This window comes from Felis catus, chromosome F1, assembly GCF_018350175.1.
Source record: "Felis catus isolate Fca126 chromosome F1, F.catus_Fca126_mat1.0, whole genome shotgun sequence".
In the NCBI taxonomy this organism is placed as follows: Eukaryota; Metazoa; Chordata; class Mammalia; order Carnivora; family Felidae; genus Felis; species Felis catus.
Window position 1 is genome coordinate 63620162 of NC_058384.1, and position 20576 is coordinate 63640737.

General features: G+C 58.2%; 4 protein-coding genes across 11 annotated transcripts; 2 read left to right on the forward strand and 2 right to left on the reverse strand.

Moving 5' to 3' along the window:
• The first annotated feature begins 1223 nt into the window (after positions 1-1223).
• NR1I3 (nuclear receptor subfamily 1 group I member 3) lies at positions 1224-6621 on the forward strand. Of its 3 annotated transcripts, none has more exons than XM_006943014.5 (9): positions 1224-1408; positions 2025-2164; positions 2587-2717; positions 3834-4003; positions 4216-4355; positions 4846-4991; positions 5088-5204; positions 5376-5481; positions 6383-6621. In XM_006943014.5, the coding sequence occupies exons 2-9, from the start codon at positions 2058-2060 to the stop codon at positions 6510-6512; spliced, it is 1047 nt and encodes a 348-aa protein (XP_006943076.1). In that variant the 5' UTR covers positions 1224-1408; positions 2025-2057; the 3' UTR covers positions 6513-6621. The 3 variants fall into 3 exon arrangements, 2 of the variants coding, with proteins under 2 accessions (XP_006943076.1, XP_044904368.1); XM_045048433.1 differs by having other exon boundaries at positions 5088-5166; XR_006591435.1 differs by having other exon boundaries at positions 5380-5481; positions 6383-6522.
• On the reverse strand, positions 5568-10594 carry TOMM40L (translocase of outer mitochondrial membrane 40 like). Of its 5 annotated transcripts, none has more exons than XM_006943010.4 (11): positions 10394-10594; positions 9921-10071; positions 9563-9630; positions 9180-9272; positions 8799-8900; positions 8550-8655; positions 8248-8370; positions 8055-8131; positions 7741-7843; positions 7268-7373; positions 5568-6157 (listed from the first exon to the last, which is right to left on the reverse strand). In XM_006943010.4, exons 2-11 carry the CDS (start codon positions 10033-10035, stop codon positions 6076-6078), a joined length of 975 nt encoding a protein of 324 aa, XP_006943072.1. In that variant the 5' UTR covers positions 10036-10071; positions 10394-10594; the 3' UTR covers positions 5568-6075. The 5 variants fall into 5 exon arrangements, 4 of the variants coding, with proteins under 4 accessions (XP_006943072.1, XP_006943071.1, XP_006943073.1 ...); XM_006943009.4 differs by having other exon boundaries at positions 9921-10171; positions 10394-10593; XM_006943011.4 differs by lacking the exon at positions 10394-10594 and having other exon boundaries at positions 7187-7373.
• A 2040-nt stretch (positions 10595-12634) lies between these two features.
• APOA2 (apolipoprotein A2) lies at positions 12635-14390 on the forward strand. Of its 2 annotated transcripts, none has more exons than XM_003999562.4 (4): positions 12635-12710; positions 12882-12957; positions 13190-13322; positions 14158-14390. In XM_003999562.4, exons 2-4 carry the CDS (start codon positions 12906-12908, stop codon positions 14273-14275), a joined length of 303 nt encoding a protein of 100 aa, XP_003999611.1. In that variant the 5' UTR covers positions 12635-12710; positions 12882-12905; the 3' UTR covers positions 14276-14390. The 2 variants fall into 2 exon arrangements, with proteins under 2 accessions (XP_003999611.1, XP_019677853.1); XM_019822294.2 differs by having other exon boundaries at positions 12659-12715.
• Positions 14391-16329: 1939 nt separating this feature from the next.
• Positions 16330-20343, reverse strand: FCER1G (Fc epsilon receptor Ig). The gene is made up of 5 exons (XM_003999564.6): positions 20186-20343; positions 17467-17558; positions 17260-17295; positions 16846-16866; positions 16330-16709 (listed from the first exon to the last, which is right to left on the reverse strand). Exons 1-5 carry the CDS (start codon positions 20232-20234, stop codon positions 16647-16649), a joined length of 261 nt encoding a protein of 86 aa, XP_003999613.1. The 5' UTR covers positions 20235-20343; the 3' UTR covers positions 16330-16646.
• Positions 20344-20576: the final 233 nt, after the last annotated feature.

Consider the following 20576-nt stretch of genomic DNA (forward strand, 5'->3'; position numbering starts at 1 on the left):
TATTTTTGAGAAAGAGAGAGAGACAGAGAGCAAGCAGGGGAGGGGCAGAGAGAGAGGGAGACACAGAATCCGAAGCAGCTCCAGGCTCCGAGCTGTCAGCACGGAGCCCAACGCGGGGCTCGAACTCACAAACTGTGAGATGGTGACCGGAGCCGAAGTCAGATGCCTAACCGACTGAGCCACCCAGGTGCCCCGAAAACATTCTTCAATGTTGACGGAGCACCAGACAACTCCAGTGAAGCTCCAACTTGTGATTCTTTTTTATTTATTTTTTACACAGCAGTTTACTAAAGCAAAAAATATATTCAAGGTGGGAGAGTGGGCAGGTTCCCAGAGGTGGAACTGGCCCCTACTTTTGATTCTTAAACTTATTAATTCAAAGTCCTTCATCTGGAGGCGCCTGGGTGGCTCGGTCGGTTAAACATCCAACTCTCGAGATCAGCTTAGGTCCTGATCTCACTCTCGTGAGACTGAGCCCTACATTGGGCTCCGTGCTGAGCGTGGAGCCTGCTGGGGATTCTCTCTCTCTCCCCCTGCCCCTCCCCCTGCTCACATGCTCTCTCCCAGACAGGACTGAAAACATAATTCGGAGGACCCACTAAAAAACAGAAATGCAAATCGCCTTGTTCAAAAATCATTAAGAATCTCAAGATGAGACCATTAAGATCTCAAGCAATGGCAGAGTGTTAAACCAAACCCAAGGCTCCTCTGAGCCCAGGGTCTTGTGTGACTGCACAGGTCGCGTGCCCATGAAGCCAGCTCTGGTGCAAGGGTCCTCAAATCAACCCTAACTACTACCTCTAATGTGTTAGGGGCCACTCTGATTTGATTCTCAGCCCTCCCTAGTTAGGAAGCGTGGACCTCGTTAGCTCTTTGCATACACTTCATTAGTGTATGCACTAATGCTCTTTTTAAGAACTTTCATTTTGGGAGCCTTGTGCCACCGTTACGCCCACTCCTTTACCGTCGTCATACTGCACGTGAAAAAGCGTGCTCTGTCTCTCCCTCTCCCTTCCCAGTTTGTCCAAGATCCACGTTCAGGGGCGGCTTACAGATCTAGCCTGAAGCTAGCTAGTAAGGAAGATCTCCACGGGTCTGATGAGAAGCAGCTTCCAGCGAGTCGTGAGGGTCCCCACCCCCACCAGCGTCCCGCCCCATGTGCCAGCTATCTGCACCCTGGGCATGCTGGGAAAACCTCCCACCCAGGCCTTTGCCCTGGGTCCAGAGTCTGTGCCCTATCTAGGTAGTCGCTGGGACCCACTGGAGGCCACCCACAACAGAAGTGCCTTGTTTTCCAGGCGTGGAGGGCCATACTCCCTAACTCCAAACACTGGCAGCGTGGAAGTTTGGGGAGAGGTGTCCCACACCAGATGCTGAGCCCTGCGGGTGACTGGCCCAAGAGTAGCAGGTAGGACATCTTTGAGGGGGGGCAGAGTCTAAAAGCAATAAAGTACAGGGGCGCCTGGCGGGGGGCGGGGGGCTCAGTCGGCAGACTTCAGCTCAGGTCACGATCTCCCAGTTTGTGAGTTCGCGCCCCGCGTCGGGCTCTGTGCCAACAGCTCAGAGCCTGGAGCCCGCTTCGGATTCTTGGTCTCCGTCTCTCTCTGCCCCCTCCCCCACTTGTGCTCTGTCTCTCTCTGTCTCTCAAAAATACGTAAATGTCGGGGCGCCTGGGTGGCGCAGTCGGTTAAGCGTCCGACTTCAGCCAGGTCACGATCTCGCGGTCTGTGAGTTCGAGCCCCGCGTCAGGCTCTGGGCTGATGGCTCAGAACCTGGAGCCTGTTTCGGATTCTGTGTCTCCCTCTCTCTCTGCCCCTCCCCCGTTCATGCTCTGTCTCTCTCTGTCTCAAAAATAAATAAATGTTAAAAAAAAATACGTAAATGTAAAATAAATATATAAAAGCAATAAAGTACAGATAATGCAGAGGGTCAGATCCAAGGCGGGTTCGGGAAGGGGGTCTCTAAGAGGGGGAGAAGGGGGTCAAGGGTACCAGGAGCTGACCGCTGACGCTTCCCACATTCAGGGGCCCGTGACGGCCACTCCAACGTCTGAAGCCATGGCCAGTGGGGAAGACGAGCCGAGGAACTGTGCGGTGTGCGGGGACCGAGCCACAGGCTACCACTTCCATGCCCTGACTTGTGAGGGCTGCAAGGGTTTCTTCAGGTGAGAGCCCCCCTCCCCGTAGAAACAACCTCCCAAACCGCCCGCCGGGCGGCCTTTAATCCCGGGCATGTGCGCGAGCTTGTCCAGCTACAACCCCCCTGCATCCCAGAGCCCGACTACCCTGTGGCCAGCATGTTCTATCTTGCCAACCTCAACACTGAGCCAACAGGTGATACAATAACAGAGGGAAGGCAGAGGGTTTGTGCTATGGACACAACCCCTTAGTCGAGAGTGCTGATCCCGGGCCCTACGGAGATGCTTGTGTTGTACCCTACCCCCCGCCCCCCAGGGACCCTTGGGCACAGCTCAGATTAGCCTACGTCACCGCCGATCCTTTTAGACCACGTCATCTCAAACCCTCACGTCGCCACCCGTTCGCTGCCATCCCCGCCCGCCCTCCCAAACGTCTCTGTCTCCCACAGACGAACCGTCACCAGAAGCACCGGTCTCACCTGCCCCTTTGCTGGACGCTGTGAGGTCAACAAGACCCAGAGACGTCACTGCCCAGCCTGCAGGTTGCAGAAGTGCCTGGATGCTGGCATGAAGAAGGACAGTGAGTTGGCCCCTCCCAACACGAGCATCCATGGACCGGGTCTCTCGGCCTTGCCCTTGGTCCCACAGCGTGTACGTCACACAAGAAGAGTAGAAACAAGTCCGACGATGTTACTATTCCGCCCAAAACCCCAGCGGCTCCTCGTCCGCCTTACGGTCCGTGATCCCACGATCCTCTCCCTCCTACTCTTTCCGCCTGGCTCAGCCCATCACGGCCACACTCAAGCCACACAGTGCTTGAGTCAAACACACCCCTCGGGACCCGTGTGCTGGCATTTGCCGTCCCCTCCACCAGGACTCTGCTTGCCCCAGATGTTCACGTGGCTTGACCTTTCTCTTCTATGTTTCACATATAGTGCCTGTCACTCAGTAGGTACTTGATATCCGTTAATCACTTGCTGTCATTTCTCCGTGCCAGGTACCCAGGCTATGCTCCCCACAGATAGTCTCCCCGGGGCTCGCAGAAGTCAACGTGCCCCGGGTTCGCTCAGCTACAAAGCTACACCATCTGTATTTAATCTCTTCTGTCTGACTCCCAAGGCCTTGCTTTTTCCATGACATCACACGACTTTTCCATACGGAGCAGTGGAAAGGAAACCGTGGAAGTTAAAAACAAACAAAAAAATTCAAGCTCCGTCACTTAAGTGTTTGTGACCTTGGACCTGTCACTGGGGTGTCAGCCCGCTCATGTCTCTGAAAAACACAGATAATAACACCCGCCCTCTCTACCCAGAGGGTTACTGCATCCAGGGAGATTTAACCTCAGAACCCTCGAAATGAGAGCGCTATGTGGAAACATACGGTGACGTTTTAGGCATCCAGGGCCCTCCCTCGTCAGTGTTGGCCCAGGAGCCAAACATCTCCCTTCACGACGACCCCCTTACCCTCCACCCTTCCTTTCTCCGCCGCGGTGCCCTTTTCTGCCGCAGGGCCTGGCAGGATGGAAAAGTGGCCAAGAATCCCCTGCAGCCCGGAGCCTCGAGGATTTCAGCCAAGCCCTCCCGCCCCACATCCTTCACCCTGCTGGGTACCAGAGGGGTCCCGGACGTGGGGCTGGCAGAGACAGGTGCTCTGGGCTGGTCTCAGTGGCTCTGTCATCTGTGTTCCCCGGACACAGTGATCCTGTCGGCAGAGGCCTTGGCGCTGCGGCGAGCAAAGCAGGCCCAGCGGCGCGCGCAGCGAGCACCCAGCCAGCTGAGCGACAAGCAGAAAGAGCTGGTCCGGACTCTCCTGGGGGCCCACACCCGCCACGTGGGCACCATGTTTGACCAGTTTGTGCAGTTCAGGGTGAGCCTTGACAGGCTTCGGGCCGGAAGGTGACCAAAAGGGTGCCCAAGGGGGGCTGCCCCGAGGGAGGGGGCTGTGTTCCAGGCACCGATTCGGAGGATGAGACTTCTCCAGAACCCCCGGTGTAGACAGACACCTCAGCCCAGCGCCCTTCCAAGCCAGGGCCAGAGCGGCCGAAAGAGAGCCTCTCACTGAGGCTCTGATCTCTGCAGCCTCCCGCTCATCTGTTCGTCCGCCACCAGCATTTGCCCGTCTCGGTCCCCGTACCACCTCTGCTGACGCACTTCGCGGAGATCAACACCTTCATGGTGCAGCAAATCATCAAGTTCACCAAGGATCTGCCCCTCTTCCGGTATGTGACCTCCCCTTTACCCTTCAGGAAGAAAACACTCCAGGAAGTCATAATCCCCAGACGCACACCAAAGGAAAAAAAAAAAAAGTCACCGACCCCCCTCACCCACCCTGCATCCTGTCCGAGCACCAGGTCTGAATCCCCAGCTTTGTTTTTAAGTATCTCCCTCAGGAGGCGCCTGGGTGGCGCAGTCGGTTAAGGGTCTGACTTCAGCCAGGTCACGATCTCGCGGTCCGTGAGTTCGAGCCCCGCGTCAGGCTCTGGGCTGATGGCTCGGAGCCTGGAGCCTGTTTCCGATGCTGTGTCTCCCTCTCTCTCTGCCCCTCCCCCGTTCATGCTCTGTCTCTCTCTGTCCCAAAAATAAAATAAACGTTGAAAAAAAAAAAATTTAAGTATCTCCCTCAGAACCGGGGGGGGGGGGGGGGGGCTCCTCTCCCTGTCTGAAGTTCAGGGTGGAGCCTGAGGTGCTCTCGTCCCCTGCTCCCCACAGGTCCCTGCCCATGGAGGACCAGATCTCCCTTCTCAAGGGAGCGGCTGTAGAGATGTGCCATATCGCCCTCAACACCACCTTCTGCCTCCAAACACAAAACTTCCTCTGTGGGCCACTCCACTACGCGATAGAGGACGGAGCCCACGGTGAGACGGCGCTAGAACCGCGGAGGGCACGTGCCCTTGGAGGTGTGGTGTGCGGCCAGGTGACCCGACGGATCCTAAGCCTGGCGTCTCCCACAGTGGGCTTCCAGGAACAGTTTTTAGAGCTGCTCTTCCGCTTCCACGGGACCCTGAGACGACTCCAGCTCCAGGAGCCCGAGTATGTGCTCATGGCCGCCATGGCCCTCTTCTCTCCCGGTGAGCGTCCCCAAAGCCCAGAGGGCCGCCTCCGCCTCTGCCCCCGCTCCCAGCCCCGTGAACCCACCCACGACCGGGGCTCTGTCTTCAAACCCAGCCTGGGCCCGTTCCGCATGGCAGGCCCGCGCCCGACCCCACCCGTCCTTCCCCGCCACCCCCACCTCCTTCCAGACAGGCCTGGGGTTACCCGGAGGGAACAGATCGATCATCTGCAAGAGGTGACGGCACTGACCCTGCAGAGCTACATCGAAGGCCAGCAGCCAAGGCCTGGGAGTCGGTACGGGGGCCCCGGGGGGGGGGGGGGGGGGGGGGGGGGGGGGCTGGAGGCTACGCCAGGGCACGAAGGCGAGGGAAACGCTGGGCTCAGGGGGAGTGCTTTTACTGTCCCTTCCTCTGGGAAACCGGGTCCCTCGGGGGCTCGAGTCCTTCCCTCGTGCCTCGTCGAGTTCTGGCATCCAAAGTGCTCCTACAGGCGTTTCACCTGATTTTTTCCAGATTTTTTTTTTTTATTCGGTAGAGATGCAAAGTAGGAGCTGGCAGGCTCTGTATAACAGCATTCCTGAGATTGATGACATCCACTGTCTCACCCGTCCACTCTCCAGGCTCAAGCAGCCGGCCAAGTCTCTCGTTCGCTCTCTTTCCTTGGCCCTTCCCCTTCTCTCCGTGGGGCCCGTTAATGTTTCATTCATTCCCCCTTGAAGTCGGGGTCGTTCAGTTTCATGGCCCAGGCCGGTCCCCTGGCCCAAAAGTCCGTGATCTACTCAGGCTCTGAGGGGCACTCCCCTTGTTCTCGGCTGTTCCTCAATGAGCCGGTTTGGCCAGGAGAGGGATGCTTTACACCACAGGACGCACCCACCTTCTAGAACCTGCTCTAGAAGACCCGATCCACAGACTCCACACAGGTGACGTCCTGGCCACATCTGGGGCTTTCTTCACACTTGGCCCTCAGACCTCTGGGTTCAAGAAATACGGCATGGTGAGAGAGGAAAGTGTCAGAGGACCCCCTCGGGGACCTTTTGGAATTCTGGATAAATTTGTCCTACCAGAGCGTGATTTTCTCTAGGGGTCAGACCTAGCTTCGCCGAGGGACAGTTCAGGGGCTCAGGACGTCAGGGCAAGACTCTCAGCTACCTTATTTTCCTCCTCTTTCCCTGGTGACCCCACCGCTTCCTCCAAAGGTTTCTGTATGCGAAGCTGCTGGGCCTGTTGGCCGAGCTCCGGAGCATTAACAACGCCTTTGGCTACCAAATCCGGCACATCCAGGGGCTGGCCGCCATGATGCCACTGCTCCAGGAGATCTGCAGCTGAGGCCCCAGCCCATGTGGACACACGGGACTGGGGAAGGGGGAAATACTGGGGCCAGAGGTTGGGACCGCTAGAAAGGGAGCCCAGTGGTGGCAATGAAAGACCAAAGCGATAACTGCCTCTTCATGCAGTCTTGGGGGCCGTGGGGGACGACCACGGGGACAGAGTTGTTCTCCGGAAGCACAGAGAATGAGGAAGGAGGGAGCCTCGGGGCGAAGAGGTAAAGAAGCGCCTTCCGGGAAGTGAGGGGGGGCCCACTTTCCCAGGGCAAAGATTTAGCCCTTCAGCCCTCGGGAGACTCTGGGATGGAAAACAGGACGGGGAGCTGATCCCATGCAGACTTTTCTGCTCTGAAGAGGAAGACGCTGGGAGCTTTAATCGACAGGGAGATGTAGGGGCGGGGGGGGGGGGAGTGAGGGGAGAGAAGTCAGCCAGCCAGACCCCCTAATCCTTCTCCCTCGGTCCAGAGCCACAAGAGCACGGGAAGAGGACGCCGGGGGCGGGGGGGGGGCTGGTGGCAGAGGTCGGAGCCTCACGCCAGCCCCTCGGCAGCCGCCCCTGCGGCAGCCCCAGTTCTGAGGAGGGCACGGCCCTGTCCCCCACTCTGCTCCTGGGACCTAGAGGTCACCCGGCAGGGTGGGCTCTGGAGAGGGGCCTAGTCTCTGGCCCTCGGGCACCTGACTCGGAGGCTCCAGCTTCAGCGGGTGCCGGCTCTGGGACAACCTCAGCCCACAGTGATGCTGAACCCACAATGGAACCTGTTGCGCCAGTGGTTGAGGAAGGCTCCGAGGGCTAGGGTGACAGGCAAGGGGGGCATCTTCTTCTCCAGCACGGCACCCACACACCAGTTACTGTCCACCAAGCCTGTGGGGGAACGGAATGTAGACCGGGTTAGGTATTTATTTTTTTAATTTTTCTTAATGTTTATTTCTCTGGTGGGGGGGGGGGCGGGGCGAGAGAGAGAGAGGGAGTCACAGAATCCGAAGCGGGCTCCAGGCCCTGAGCTGACAGCCCAGAGCCCGACGCGGGGCTCGAACTCTAGAACCCCGAGATCATGACCTGAGCCGAAGTCGGATGCCTGACCGACTGAGCCCCCCCCCCCACCCCCAAGTGCCCCTGGACCGGGTTATTTAACAGGCTTGCAGAAAGGGGTCAGAAGTAAGGCGGACCTTCCCTCCCTCGGTGCCCCCAAGCCCTCGGCACCTGCGAATGCTGTCCGAATGACCCTCACCTCTAAACACCATGTTGGCCTGGGGCAGAGTCAGGTGGTAACCAAAGGAGAAGGTTGTGTCTTGTAGCCTCGTGTTTGCCTCAAACTCCACCCCGACCTGAACCTGAGAAGCAGGGCAAGGGTGGGAGAAGGATCTGTCTCAGTGAGGCCTCGAGGAGCCCTGACGGGGGACACGCGGGATGAAGGCAGGCGGGGGACAACGTCTGTGCCGTGTGGGTAGGAAGAACAGTAGGCCAGCAGGGGCCGTGGCCGTCTGGAGGGGTCAGAGTTCACGACTGACTTGCGGGGGCGGAAGATGGCGTCGGTAATCTCACCTGTTCGTTGGCCCTGTGGTAATAACTTGCATGGGCCCCACCTGATCCCACATTCAACGTGGCCACCCAGTGCAGGGCTGTCGAAACCAAAGGGGAGGAGACAAGGGGCGTTACTGTAGCAGGACACGGGCCAGGAGCCCTCGCCAAGGCCGGCATTTCCCCTCCCCATCGCTACTCCCCCCTCACCCCATACCCGAGTACTTCCCAGCCAGGGTCAAGATGGCCCCCTCTTCGCCTGGCCGCCGGTGATAAACTAACTCTCCTCCCAGCACCAGCCGATGGGTGAGGCTCTGCAGGAAGTGAGCGACCATGATCACTGCGGGGTAGTGGAGACACATGGCATCGGTCACAGGGACAACGTCTGGGCCTGCTCCGCCGCCCCGGCCCACCCAAGAACTTTCCAGTCCCCGATCCGCACAGACGACGGCGACGAGGCCTCGCCAACGTTAGCAAGTGATCAGCCAAGATCAAAAGAACCCTGTCCCAATTCCTCACCCGATTCCCCAATCAGGTCAGGATTCCCCAGGGTCAGAGTAGCTGTGTAATCATCTCCTCGATACTCGCCATCGAACTGCCACGTCAGGAACTTGGCCTGCTGCGTCTGCAGCGGGGAGAAAAAGGAGTGAAGCCTTCCTCCTCCTTTGCGGTCACCGGGGCCTCCGCTCCTCTCGCTGGAGCCCCCAGAGCAGGACACCCATGGAGGAGGACAGGCTTCAGCGGATAGAGGTCGGGACCATGGGTCACCTGGAAGACAGCCTTGGCTCGGAGCCGCTCTGCCAGGAGGAGCAGGACCTGGGCGTTGAGGCTGCCGCTGCTGTCCATATCCCCTACCACAGTGGGGAACACCTGTTGGAGAGGGTCCCCAGTAAGACCCAGCTGGTGGGGGGCACCGCTCAGCCTCCATCCAACTCGCTAGGATTTCTTTAACAGTACCCAGCGCCCCCTGGTGGAGCCACAGAGATAGACTTCTCGGGCCACCTTTCCCCCCTCTCTCCCCTTCAGAGGAAACACAGAGAAGCAGGTGCCCTGTACGCTCTTCCCCATAACACACACATTTCCTCCTCCTCTAGGCCCGAGTCCCGGCTGGGCTTTCAGGGAGATGACCCCGGCGTGAGGAGTCCTCACCTCTGTGGGGCTAAGTTGCCAGTCCCCCGCGTAGGCCGCGTGGAGGTGATAGCCTGGCAAGCCCAGAGCACTCATATGCACGGTGTGAGCCACCTGAGGAAAGAGAAGTCACTGGAGGAACGCGTTCCTGCCGATTTCAACCCCCTCCCCACCCAGCTGCTCCCCAGCCAGATGGCCTTTTAAGAATCCCAAAGATTCCACATAGCCAACACCAGACAAAAAGCAACAAGTCCCACAGGCAAGGGAAGCAGGGAGAGCCCCACATCCTCCCTCATTTGTCCCATAGAGCCTGCTTAAGGCTTGAGTACAAAGGCGAGGAGGAGGAGGAGGATCCAGGGATAGGCGGGGAGGGATAGTGAGGAGGGCCAGAGAAGTGGGAGCACCTGGAAATGGCTGCTCAGAACCTTGTTGACAACGAGCTTCACTCCCTCCATCTGTGCTGGGAACACATCTGAAGGGGGTGGAGGGGAGGGGAAGGGGAGGAATAAGCACAGACAAGGCACCCCTACCCCCAGAGGTAAGTCTCCCCTTCCAATCCCATAGAAAGCACTTTGGAGGATCTGACCTCCTTTCGAGTCCTATCACGAAATGCTCCACTCCATTCAGGCACGGGATCCTCCCAGGGGCTGGATGCCCCGGCTGTGATCTCCCTTTCCTGCTCCCATCACTGGACACCCAGCATTCAGGACCCTCCCCTGCTCTGCCCCTTCAACTTGAGACACCCACATGCCAAGTTCTCACCTTTGCATAGCCGGTGCAGCTCATCGAAGCTCCCAGGGTTGGGCAGAGGTTCCTCTCGCCGGGGGCTCCGGCGGGGCAAAGCCCCCATCGGTGCCAGGCCCAGTGTGTTCCCCATTTCAGTCCAGAGGACAGGGGAGGGGCCGGGGTTAGCCTGAGAAAGGACGCTATTGCTCCCTCTATCCCCCACGGGCCCCACCCCCCATCATCCGACTCCCCAGTCCCAGAAACTTCCACATGGTCCGACGCTACACCTGGAACAGGAAGAGTGGGGAGAGGGCACCGGTGGGGAGACTGAACCCCAGACACCCCCACACTCCCGTCCCATCTTTGATCCTTCACCCCCACCTGTCACCCCCTCCCCTCCCCCATTCTCTAACCCTAGCTCCCACACAGACCTCACCCAGCTTCCCAGTCTTTCTGCTCTCCATTCCTAGGCCCCAAGGCGAGGCTTGCAATGAAGCAGTAGCTCTTACCGTCTCAGACTATCCTGCTGCCTCCTTTCCCCCGGCACACCCCGGTCATCTTGATGGGGGCAGCCATCTTGAGTGATGGCAGAACTGCGGCTTCACGCTGCATTCCCAGCGTGGTCATCCACGCCATCTTGGAATCGGGCAAAAAAAAGACATCAAAGATCCGACCGACCCTCCCTTGATTGGGCCCCGCCCAATCGATAAAAAAAAAAAAAAAAGCTGCCTCCCTCTCCCCGCGGCCAATGGGAGAGGAGGAAGCGAAGGAGTGGCAGACGCAGGTCCAGGGAGCTCCAACCCAGGCACTGCAGAGGCGGGCGGGACTTGATTGGTAGCTCCTTAGACTTACTCAAGTGGATGGCCTTAGATCGCCCGGCGTCTACAAGGTCGGGGGGAGAAAAGCTGTGAGCGTACAAGACACTAGAGGGAGCATCTTGGAACTTGGGCCACTTTCACCCTACGGCCTGGAGACCCGTTTTGTGAAGGGCGGCGGACGGAATGATTGCGAGGACTTCATAGGGACCCTGGTTCCTATGGCTCCTGGGTGCCCCCACCTCGAACCCCTAGGGACTCCTGACAACCCTCCCCAGTACAGCACAGTGCACAGTGCACCTCCAGATGAGTACTGCTCGCGAGTACTGCTCTCCCTGGAACATGGCCCCACACCTGGAGGTCTACAAGTCCCCAAGTTCACCTTCTAGTTCTCTTGGCGGAAGGGAAATGGGTGGCAGTTGCGGTGGAAGGAGCAGGGGCTGCAGCCTTCGTACTAACGAAACCATTTCCTGAGTTAGGCGTCCGACTCGGGCTCAGGTCATGATCCCACGGTCGGTGAGTTGGAGCCCCCGCATCGGGCTCTGTGCTGATGTCTCCAAGCCTGGAGCCTGCTTCCGATTCTGTGTCTCCCTCTCTCTCCGCCCCTCCCCCGCTCACGCTCTGTCTCTCTCTCAAAAAACAAATAAAACATTTTTAAAAATTAAAAAAAAAAAACCAAAACTATTCCCTAAAACAGCTGCCCCTTATGGGTTAATCCCCCCCATCCCCCCGTGGCCCAGGTGTTGTTGGCAGATAAAATCTGTTGGTCCCCAAATGAACTCCACTCCACAGCCAGGGACAGTCCATGGAGGGCTCTTCAAGTACTAGGCATTCCACAGAGGAATAATTGAAGATGAAGCAAGAATTTGGGGCCCCCGGTCACTTCCCCCACTAGCCCTCACCTCTCCGACCCCTTCTCTCCTCCCTCACAATCAGAGCTGGCACGGGGGCTGGGGCCTTGGTCAGAGGGATGCGGTGGCCCCTGCTGACTCACATTGGCTGACCACCACTTGAGAATGACCAGGGAACTTCGACCTTTATCCTTGGTAGAGGACTCTCGTTCACTTCCTTTCTTGCCAGGGCCCGCCGTTTGGGAAGGAGAAGGCAGAGGCTACTTTCTGAATTTGTTTTATTGGGGGTGGGGTGTCCTCATTTATCAGCACTCGGGAGGGTCATTCTGGGCTCTCGTGTTTTCTCCCTCCTTGTCACACATTAACTGAACACTGGAGAGATGCGATCATACCCGCCCTTTGGCCCGTCACAGGACTCTCCTAATCCTCATTCCCCTCACCCCATCCCCTGATTTCTACTCCTTTCTCCTTTCTTCTGTTCCCAATTCCGCTCTGCCAAGTTACAGTGAAGGGGATGATTCTGGGGAGAGAAAATCTACCCACAATGGGACAAAGTTACCAACGGCTGCTGTGGGCTTCATATGTCAGGGCTTCCCAGGGGAGACTAGAAACCCTTCCTGCAGCATTCATTTTTTAAAAACATTTTTGTAATGTTGATTTTTGAGAGAGAGCACGAGGGAGGGAGGGCCAGAGAGAGAGGGAGACGCAGAATCCTAAGCAGGCTCCAGGCTCCGAGCTGTCAGCACAGAGCCCGACGCGGGGGTGGGCGTCGGGACCACAAGCGGCGAGATCATGACCCGAGCCGGAGTCAGACGCCCAACCAACTGAGCCACCCAGGGGCCCCCCTGCAGTATTCAAATCCGAGGGCTGCCAGCCCCAGACCCCAAAAAAGTGAATGTTGAATAAGCCTGGAGTGTATCCCCTTGGACTCCACTAAGGCCTGCCTCCCCATGCCCCGCCCCCCCTCACCATGAGTCCCCCACGTGCTTGTCCTCTCCTCCCCCATTTCTCTGACTTGTTTACTCCAACATGGCCCCTGCCCCATCGGGTCCTTCCACAGTCCTTATCACCTGACAGGGGGCGTGGGGAAGCAGCCGTATATATAGCCCCTGTCTCCCCAGTCAGCAGGCACAGACAACGAGGACACACACACTGACCCGGTAGGGTAAGGGAGCAAGCGGTGTGGTCGGGATCCAAAGGCCAGGTTTTAATTGTGGGAAGGGAGGGAACCCGGTCGGAGTGGGTACTTAAGTAGCCATCTCCGGGGAGGGGCTGAAACTGAATGAAGCTCGTTCGGCTTCAGCCCCTCCCCTACCCCCACCTGTTTCCAGGCCACCTTCCCCACCGTCACCACCATGAAGCTGCTGGCAATGGCTGTGCTACTCCTCACCGTCTGTAGCCTTGAAGGTGGGTGTGGTACAGAGAGGGGTCCCAAAGAAGGAGAAGGTGCTGGGGGTCGTAGCTACCCATCTGGCTGCGCTCCTATGCCCCGCTCTAGCCACCAGAGAGCTCAAAAGATAGATCGTTCCCCCTCTAAAGCTCCCGAGCTGGGTACCTGTTTGGGGAGGGGCCTGAGAGCTCCTTGATGGGTATCCAGCTAAGAAGGTATGTGCGCGTGCGTGTGTTTCCGTGCGTGCAGGGGCTTTGGTGAGGAGACAGGCGGAGGAGCTGAGTCTACAGAGACTGGTCTCTCAGTACTTCCAGACGGTGACTGACTACGGCAAGGACCTGGTGGAGAAGGCCAAGGGCCCAGAGCTTCAGGCCCAGGCAAAGTAAGTTTCAGTGAAAAAGGTTCAGGGGACACCTGGGCGAACGGAGAGCATGCAAGTCTTGGTCCCTGGATTGTGAGTTCAGGCCCCACATTGGGTGTAGAGATTGCTTAAAAATAAAATCTTTTAAAAAAAAAAGAAAGAAAGAAGGAAAGGAAGGAAGGAAGGAAGAAAGAAAAGAAAGGAAAGAAAGAAAGAAAGAAAAGAAAGAAAGAAAGAAAAGAAAGAAAGAAAAGAAAGAAAGAAAAGAAAAGAGGCGGGGGAGGGGGTAGTGGTGGTCAGGAACCAGGGAGCTGTAGAGAGAAAGAAGGGAAGATCAAAGGTTGCACAGAAGACTGAGCTCAAGGGTGGGGGTTAGGGAGGATTAATTTTTTGTTTTGTTTACTGTTTATTTATTTTTGAGAGAGAGACAGAGTGCGAGCAGGGGAGGAGCAGAGAGAGAGGGAGACACGGAATCCGAAGCAGCTCCAGGCTCCGAGCTGTCAGCACAGAGCCCGACGTGGGGCTCGAACTCACGGACTGTGAGATCACGACCCGAGCCAAAGTCAGATGCTTAACCAACTGAGCCCCCCAGGCGCCCCAGGGAGGAGGGGGTTTACGTGGGACAGAAAGATTCCTTCACCACCGCATAGGTCCCGTGGACCTCTTGGACAGGCTTTGAATGTCAATCTCTAGGGTCTGTTCCTCTGCCCAGGGGAGGGCTTGTCTCTCCTCCTCCGAGTGTGGTGGTCATGACAGGATGGACCAGGCACTAAAGTCTGGGGAGCTGGGTCTCATCTCCCACCACCCACAAGGCCCCTGGTCTCTCACACTGACCTCTAATCCTCCGAATACACAGGGCTTACTTCGAGAAGACCCAGGAGCAGTTAACTCCCCTGGTCAAGAAGGCTGGAACTGACCTGATTAACTTCTTGAACAGCTTCATGGACCTGAAAACACAGCCTGCCACCCAGTGAGGTGTCCAGACCGCTGTCCTCCACCCCCAGCTGGGCCCTGGAACTCCCACTGGCCAGGCCTAGAGCCCTCTCCCAACCCGCCCCTTCTTTTCTGCAATAAATATTGAAGGGGTCAGGTGCGAGCCTGGTGCTTTGGGAGACGGGGAATCGGTGAGGGGAGAACAGAGAGAGGGGCTCCCACTGGGAGAGGGGCTCGGTGAGAGGAGAGGAGGGCTGAAGAGACAAAAGAGGGAGACAAAGGGCGGGGCGGGGGGGGGCGGGGGAGGAGCTCTGTCTGGGATTCTTCTGCCCACAAGCCTGGGAACTGCTTTGCAGCGGACAGAAGAGCCTCTGCATTGCACAAGGGACGGTGAAAGGCAGGCCAGGTTCACAAACTGAGTCCCTAGACTCCTGGCGGTCACAGGCAAAGAGGGCACTTGCCCCCCTACCCTGCCCCCGCCAGAACTGCCTCCTGACCATTCTATGAAGAGGAGACGGCTTCCCAAAAATGAACCCAAGACCCTCCCTTCCCTTCTCAGCCAGGGGAATACTCCTGCAGAAAATACTTGTATTCACTCCCCTGCCCCCCAAAGTGCTCCAATCCTTCCGCTGAAAATCTCTCACCTAGACCCCCTGTCTGGGGAACAGCCCTTCCGAACCCCTCCCCCACTATTACCCGGGTGCTGTTCACAGAACTGGCCAGGTAGCCAGAACTGAAACTAGCAGACAGGATAGCCAGCTAAGGTCTCCTGGATCAAATCAAAATGGGGTGGAAATCAGGCCGGGCCGACGGGGGCCACTCACACACCAGAATGCAGGGCAACGAAAAGTAGGCACGTTCCCATAAAAGTTCGCTCCCACTTTGCGTGTAAAACAGTTACCTTCCGGCCGTGGCTCATTTCTCGTATCTCCTCTGAGATCACGGTTTCCCCAGACGCCCACGCTGGCTCCACGTTCTTTTGCGGATTGATCAGCCTTTTCAGTCTGGCCTTCGAGGCCCTCACCACTCATGGTTATTTTCCTCCCTCTCTTTCCCAGTTTCTGGTGTTTTCTCACGGGGTAAGATGTGTGGGGACAAAGAGGTCTCAGTCTGTCACTTGCAGGATGACCTCGGACAGGTTAATTACCTTCAAAGAGCCTGAACCCCCTCCCTGCCCCCCCCCCCCCCACCGGGTTACTGACCAGATCAAATACTACAAGCAAGCTGGGAAACACTCTCAACAGGGTGAGTCGCTGCGTGGTGCACAGTCTTCCCCAACACGGGGAGTGCCAGGGGTAGTCCTACTCTGACAGGGCTTCCGGGTCACAGGTAGGAGTGGCAGCATCTGGTGGGATTCAGACACCACAGGAAATCCTGCCCTCCTGGGACAGCCACAAGCAGGACGGGGACTGACAAGGGTGAAGCCCCGGCCACCCACCTACGTGCTCGGAGGAGCTGCCCTCCCCCCATCTAGACCCAATTTGCTCCCCTTTGCTTCACCCACCCGCACCCCCGGCCCGGCCCTCTGAGGTCCCTCTTGCCCCAGACGCGCCGAAAACCCACTGTTCCCGTGAAACCTTCCAAGGTTCTGTCACACCATTATCCTGCATGTTTGGTTTTGGCTTTTCAGCCATGCCACTGCCCACGTATGTGTGCATTGTGGGTTGTCCCCACGCTGTTCCCTGAAGCCCACTCCGATCTGGGGGGAGGGGGGTGGCGGGGGGAGGGTTGGACAGCCAGGCTTCTCCACGACCTGACCTTGGTTCAGTTGCCAGACACGGAAAGCCAAGCTGGGTGCGGGCGTCGTTTCTTGGGTTCCAATGTTTCTAAATGGGCCCAGACTCCCAACACTTCACTTCCTGTTCGAGCTCCGCGCCAGAGAACCTGGGGCCGGGGGTCTCATTCCTGCCCACCCCCCGGCCTCGGCCTCAGCCGCCACAGTCAGCTTTCGTCCCTTTGACCAGGCAAGGGTCAGCCTGATGTCTGTTGGATTGTGAGCTCTGTAAGGTCAGGGGCTGTTTACTTAAAAATGGTATCTTCAGAACCCAGCCTAGTGCCCAGTGGAGGCTGAATAAATACGTGGTAAATGAACGAATAGGGTCCAGTCTGTGGCGGCTTTATTGGTGGTCCTCTCTTGTCATTGTCGAGGGGGGGTTGGAGACGGGAAAGAGAAGGGGGAGGAAAGGAGGGGAGGCGAAAATATAAACGTTCATGACTAGCATCTGAGCACAGGTCTTCGACGGGGAGGAAGAACCAGTGTGCACATTAACCTGGGGGGGGGGGGGGGGGGCGGGCATAGCATCATCGCAGAGACGGGGTCAGCTGGCATGAATGGGAGGCATGTGTGACGCCGACCATGAGGGCTAGGAGAACAGGCGCGGAAGGATGCGGCCAAGGGCATCTGTCCTAAAGTTACTGGGGTGGTTTCTCATGCTTCAGGGTCTCATAAGTCTCCTGGTTCCGGGTGCTCAGGCCCTGGGGTCGGAGGTCAGAGGATGGTCAGGGCTCCCACCCACCCCCACAGACCCCGTGTCTTCCAACAGTCACACAAAATCCCACCCTCTTCTGCCGACTTCCCGGGGCTGGGGTGGAGGGAGACAGGGTCACTCACCGTGTAAATGCCATCTGATTTCTGCGGAGGCAAAAGGGGCAAAGGCATTAGAGACCCGCCCCCTCCTTCAGGGTCCCGCGGCAGCGTTGTCCCCTCCCGGGGAGGTGGCAGGCCCCCGGGGCGGGAGGGTCCTCGCAGCGACACTCCAGGGCAGGAACGCCACGTGCCCACATGGCCACCAACGCACGTAACACACCACATCCAACCCGCCCGTGCTCATGGTCACTCTCCACATGACCCTCCCTTGTCACCCGCCGAATATTCCACTCGTGACTTGGCTAGGGATGGGGTGTGGGGGCGGGGGGCTCTGAAGCTCGTGCCGGTCGGCACCCAAGACTCACGCCCTCCCGGAGGCCGCGGACCCCGAGGCCGAGAGGCCGTCAAACCGACCCCCACGCGTGGAAGGGTCCATACCTCATAGCTGGCTATCGCCGCCTTCCGCACCTGGATCTGGAGTGGGGGAAAGGTAATCAGTAATGGCGGAGTTAGTGGCCCAACCCCCTCCCTCCTAACTTCGTGGGGAGCCCCTGTCATTCCCACTCCTCAAAGCCCTCCTGCTCGGCCGGCCCTCCCATGCCTCTTGCCAGCCCTCTCCCCGCTCCGAGCCTCCCCCAGCCTTACCTTGAGGCGGCAGTAGAGCAGGGTGAGGACTATACCATACAAGAACAGGATGGCATCCAAGATATAGCAGAGCTGAGGCTCTCCCAGGGCGGCTGAGGGGATAGAGGGGGCCCGAGGGGTCGGGGCATCAGGGAAGATCTGGCGTCCAGGGGACAGAAGGGAAAGGGCTCCGGCGGGTAGGACGGGGCCTGGCGGGGAGGCTCCGAGGAGAGAGACACTGGAGCTTCCTCTCTGGATCCTATTCCTCTCGGCTTACCCTCTTCTCCCTCGCACTAGGGCAGGGCTAGGACAGGAAGCACGGAGGGCACCACTTCGATGGCGCCCTACAGGTAGGTGCCAAGAGCCGAGCCCCCTGGGTTCGCGCTGTCGGCTCCTCAGGCGCCACTGAGCACTTCACAGCCCTCAAGGGACTTATCTGAGTTCACTGTGCTGAGACCGAAACCTCAGCCCAGAGGGGCAGGGTGACGGACAGGCGGTGACAAATTTCACTGAAGAAACCACAGGAGTGTCTCTGTTGAGTCCTGTGACCTGTGGCTGAGGGCTGGACAGGAAGGATGTGAGCCGGGGAAGGGAGGGAAGGCAGCTATTGGTTATCCCTGAGCCCCAGCCTCATCACCCTCGGGCCCACTGCAAGACACGTCGAAGTGGAAAAACAGGTGTCTGCTCTCCTAGGCCTCACAGATCCCGATGGCTCTGCGCACGGCCGGGAGAGCGTCTCAGCCCAGCCTCGGCGGGATGACTGCAGGCTGGATTCCGCGTCCGGACACTCTGCCCTGTTACTCACTCACCCTGGGCCGCGGAGAGAGGAAGTTTTGTGCAATCAAAAAAAAAAAAAAAAAAATCAAACAGCGGGGCGCCTGGGTGGCTCAGTCACTTAAGCCTCCGACTCTTGATTTCGGCTCAGGTCACGGTCTCGCGGTTGGGGAGTTTGAGCCCTACAAGGGGCTCCGTGCTGGTGGTGGGGAACCTGCTTGGGTTTTTTCTCTCTCTCAAAATAAATACAGAAACTTAAAACAAAAATCAAACAAGGGTGGGGGGGCGCCTGGGTGGCTCGGTCGGTTAAGCGTCTGACTTCAGCTTGGGTCATGACCTCAAGGTTCGCAGGTTCGCACCCGGTGTCGGGGTGTGCTGACTGCTCGGAGCCTGAAGCCCGCTTCGGATTCTGTGTCTCCCTCTCTCTCTGCCCCTCCCTTGCTCATGCTCTGTGTGTCTCCCTCTCTCAAAAATACATAATAAAAACTTAAAAGAAACAAATAGGGTCTGAGCACCAGCCCCCGTCTGCCCTCAGCCCCTATCTGAAGGGCTGGTGGGCACACGAGTGAGGTCAGTGGAGTAATTTCTATGCCCTGACGCGCTTTCACGCAATACCGCCTAAATCTCAAAACTACCCCGTCGGGGGGGGGGGGGGGGAGAGACACTGTGGTTGCCATTTTACGAATGAAGAAACTGAGGCTGGGGAGAGCTAAGTTAACTCCTGGAGGGCCAGAGGATGAAGGGAGAGAGCTAGAGCTCAACTCCAGGCTCTCTGCTGTCAGAGCTCGTGCCCCTCCCTCTGCCTCAGTGCCCCTGCTCCGTTCTTGCCTCACGGCGGCATGCTGGCAGTCACGGAATCCCTCCCTCCCTCTGCTGCACAGGGGCGCTGCTGGACCCCCCCCCAATCTTTCAATGTCCCATCTCCCTGACGTTTCACTCACCCGCTCCTCCCCAAGCCTCAGTGGCAACCCTCTTCACAAACCATACACACGGGCGGCCCAAAGCGAGCGAGGGGTGGCGGATCAAGAAACTGAGTGACAAGGTCTGGGTGGCTCGGTCGGTTGAGTGTCCGACTTCGGCTCAGGTCAGGACCTCACAGTTTGTGAGTTCGAGCCCCGCGTCGGGTTCTGTGCCGACAGCTCAGAGCCTGGAGCCTGTTTCAGATTCTGTGTCTCCCTCTCTCTCTCTGCCCCTCCCTTGCTCACACTCTGTCTCTGTCTCTCAAAAATGAATAAACATTAAAGAAAGAAAGAAAAAGAGAGAGAAAGAAAAAAAGAAAGAGAAAGAAAGAAAGAAAGAAAGAAAGAAAGAAAGAAAGAAAGAAAGAAAGAAAGAAAGAAAGAAAGAAAGAAAGAACGAACGAACGCTGAGTGACCGGAAACCTAGAGCTGCTGAGAACTCCCCACATCTGCCCCCATCTCTTGGCTGGTGCTCAGGCCTCCAGAGCCGGGCATCGAGTGCTGCCCACACTCATGGCGGCTGTTGGCAGAATGGTCTACGCCGGAGATGGCCCACGGAGGCAGAACACGGGTCTATTTTGGTTGTCCTTGCCTCACTCCCAAGCCTAAGGACGGGCTCCCGCCTTCCTGAAGGGGCTCTGTCAGTATCGTTAACCAGCTAGAGATCACCTCCCGGCGGACCGGCCCAAAGACACCACACAGGAAATGCTGATCATGGGGAAGGGAGCTTCTCCCCAGACCGGCCCTACATCACACAACCATTCCCTGCCACACTGAAGCCTTGCCCGCTATCGATCCCGAAGAAGTCCAGACCACAAGGGAGGGAACCAGGACTCTCGCACCCCGATGGGGACCCGACGGGACCAGCCTCAAGGTCTCGGTGTCCGTCTGAGCCCCGTGCCCACCTGCCCGCCGCCAGCCCCCCTCTGCCCCGGCCTCGGCCCCCAGACGCGTGCCCTTGACTCCCAGCCCGGAGCCCGGCTCTCGGCCGCACTAAACCCGCTCACCTGCTTGTTCCACTGAAAGGAGGACGATCAAGAGCACAGCTGGAATCATCTTGGGCCGGAGCTGAAGGGCGGCGAGCCGGGGATCGGACGCGCTGCCAGCACTGTGCAGCTGTGCTCAGCGAGTGGCTCCCTGACCACAGAGTTCCCCCCTTCCTGCCCCGCCTTCCCCCAGCTTCGGCCCCTTCCCCTTCCTGCATTAGAGCCCGGGCGGCTCCCGGAAGGGCCAACGGAGGGAGCTCGATACGGGCTCTCGCGCCTCAGGCCTTCAGCGACCGGGCCCCTGCCACCAGGGGAAAGGGGGACTCCCGCGCTTGAGAAAGACCGCGTCCACCCGCCGTCACCCCCGCCCTGTTCAGATACATCTGGAATAAACCGTCCCTTCAAATTCCCT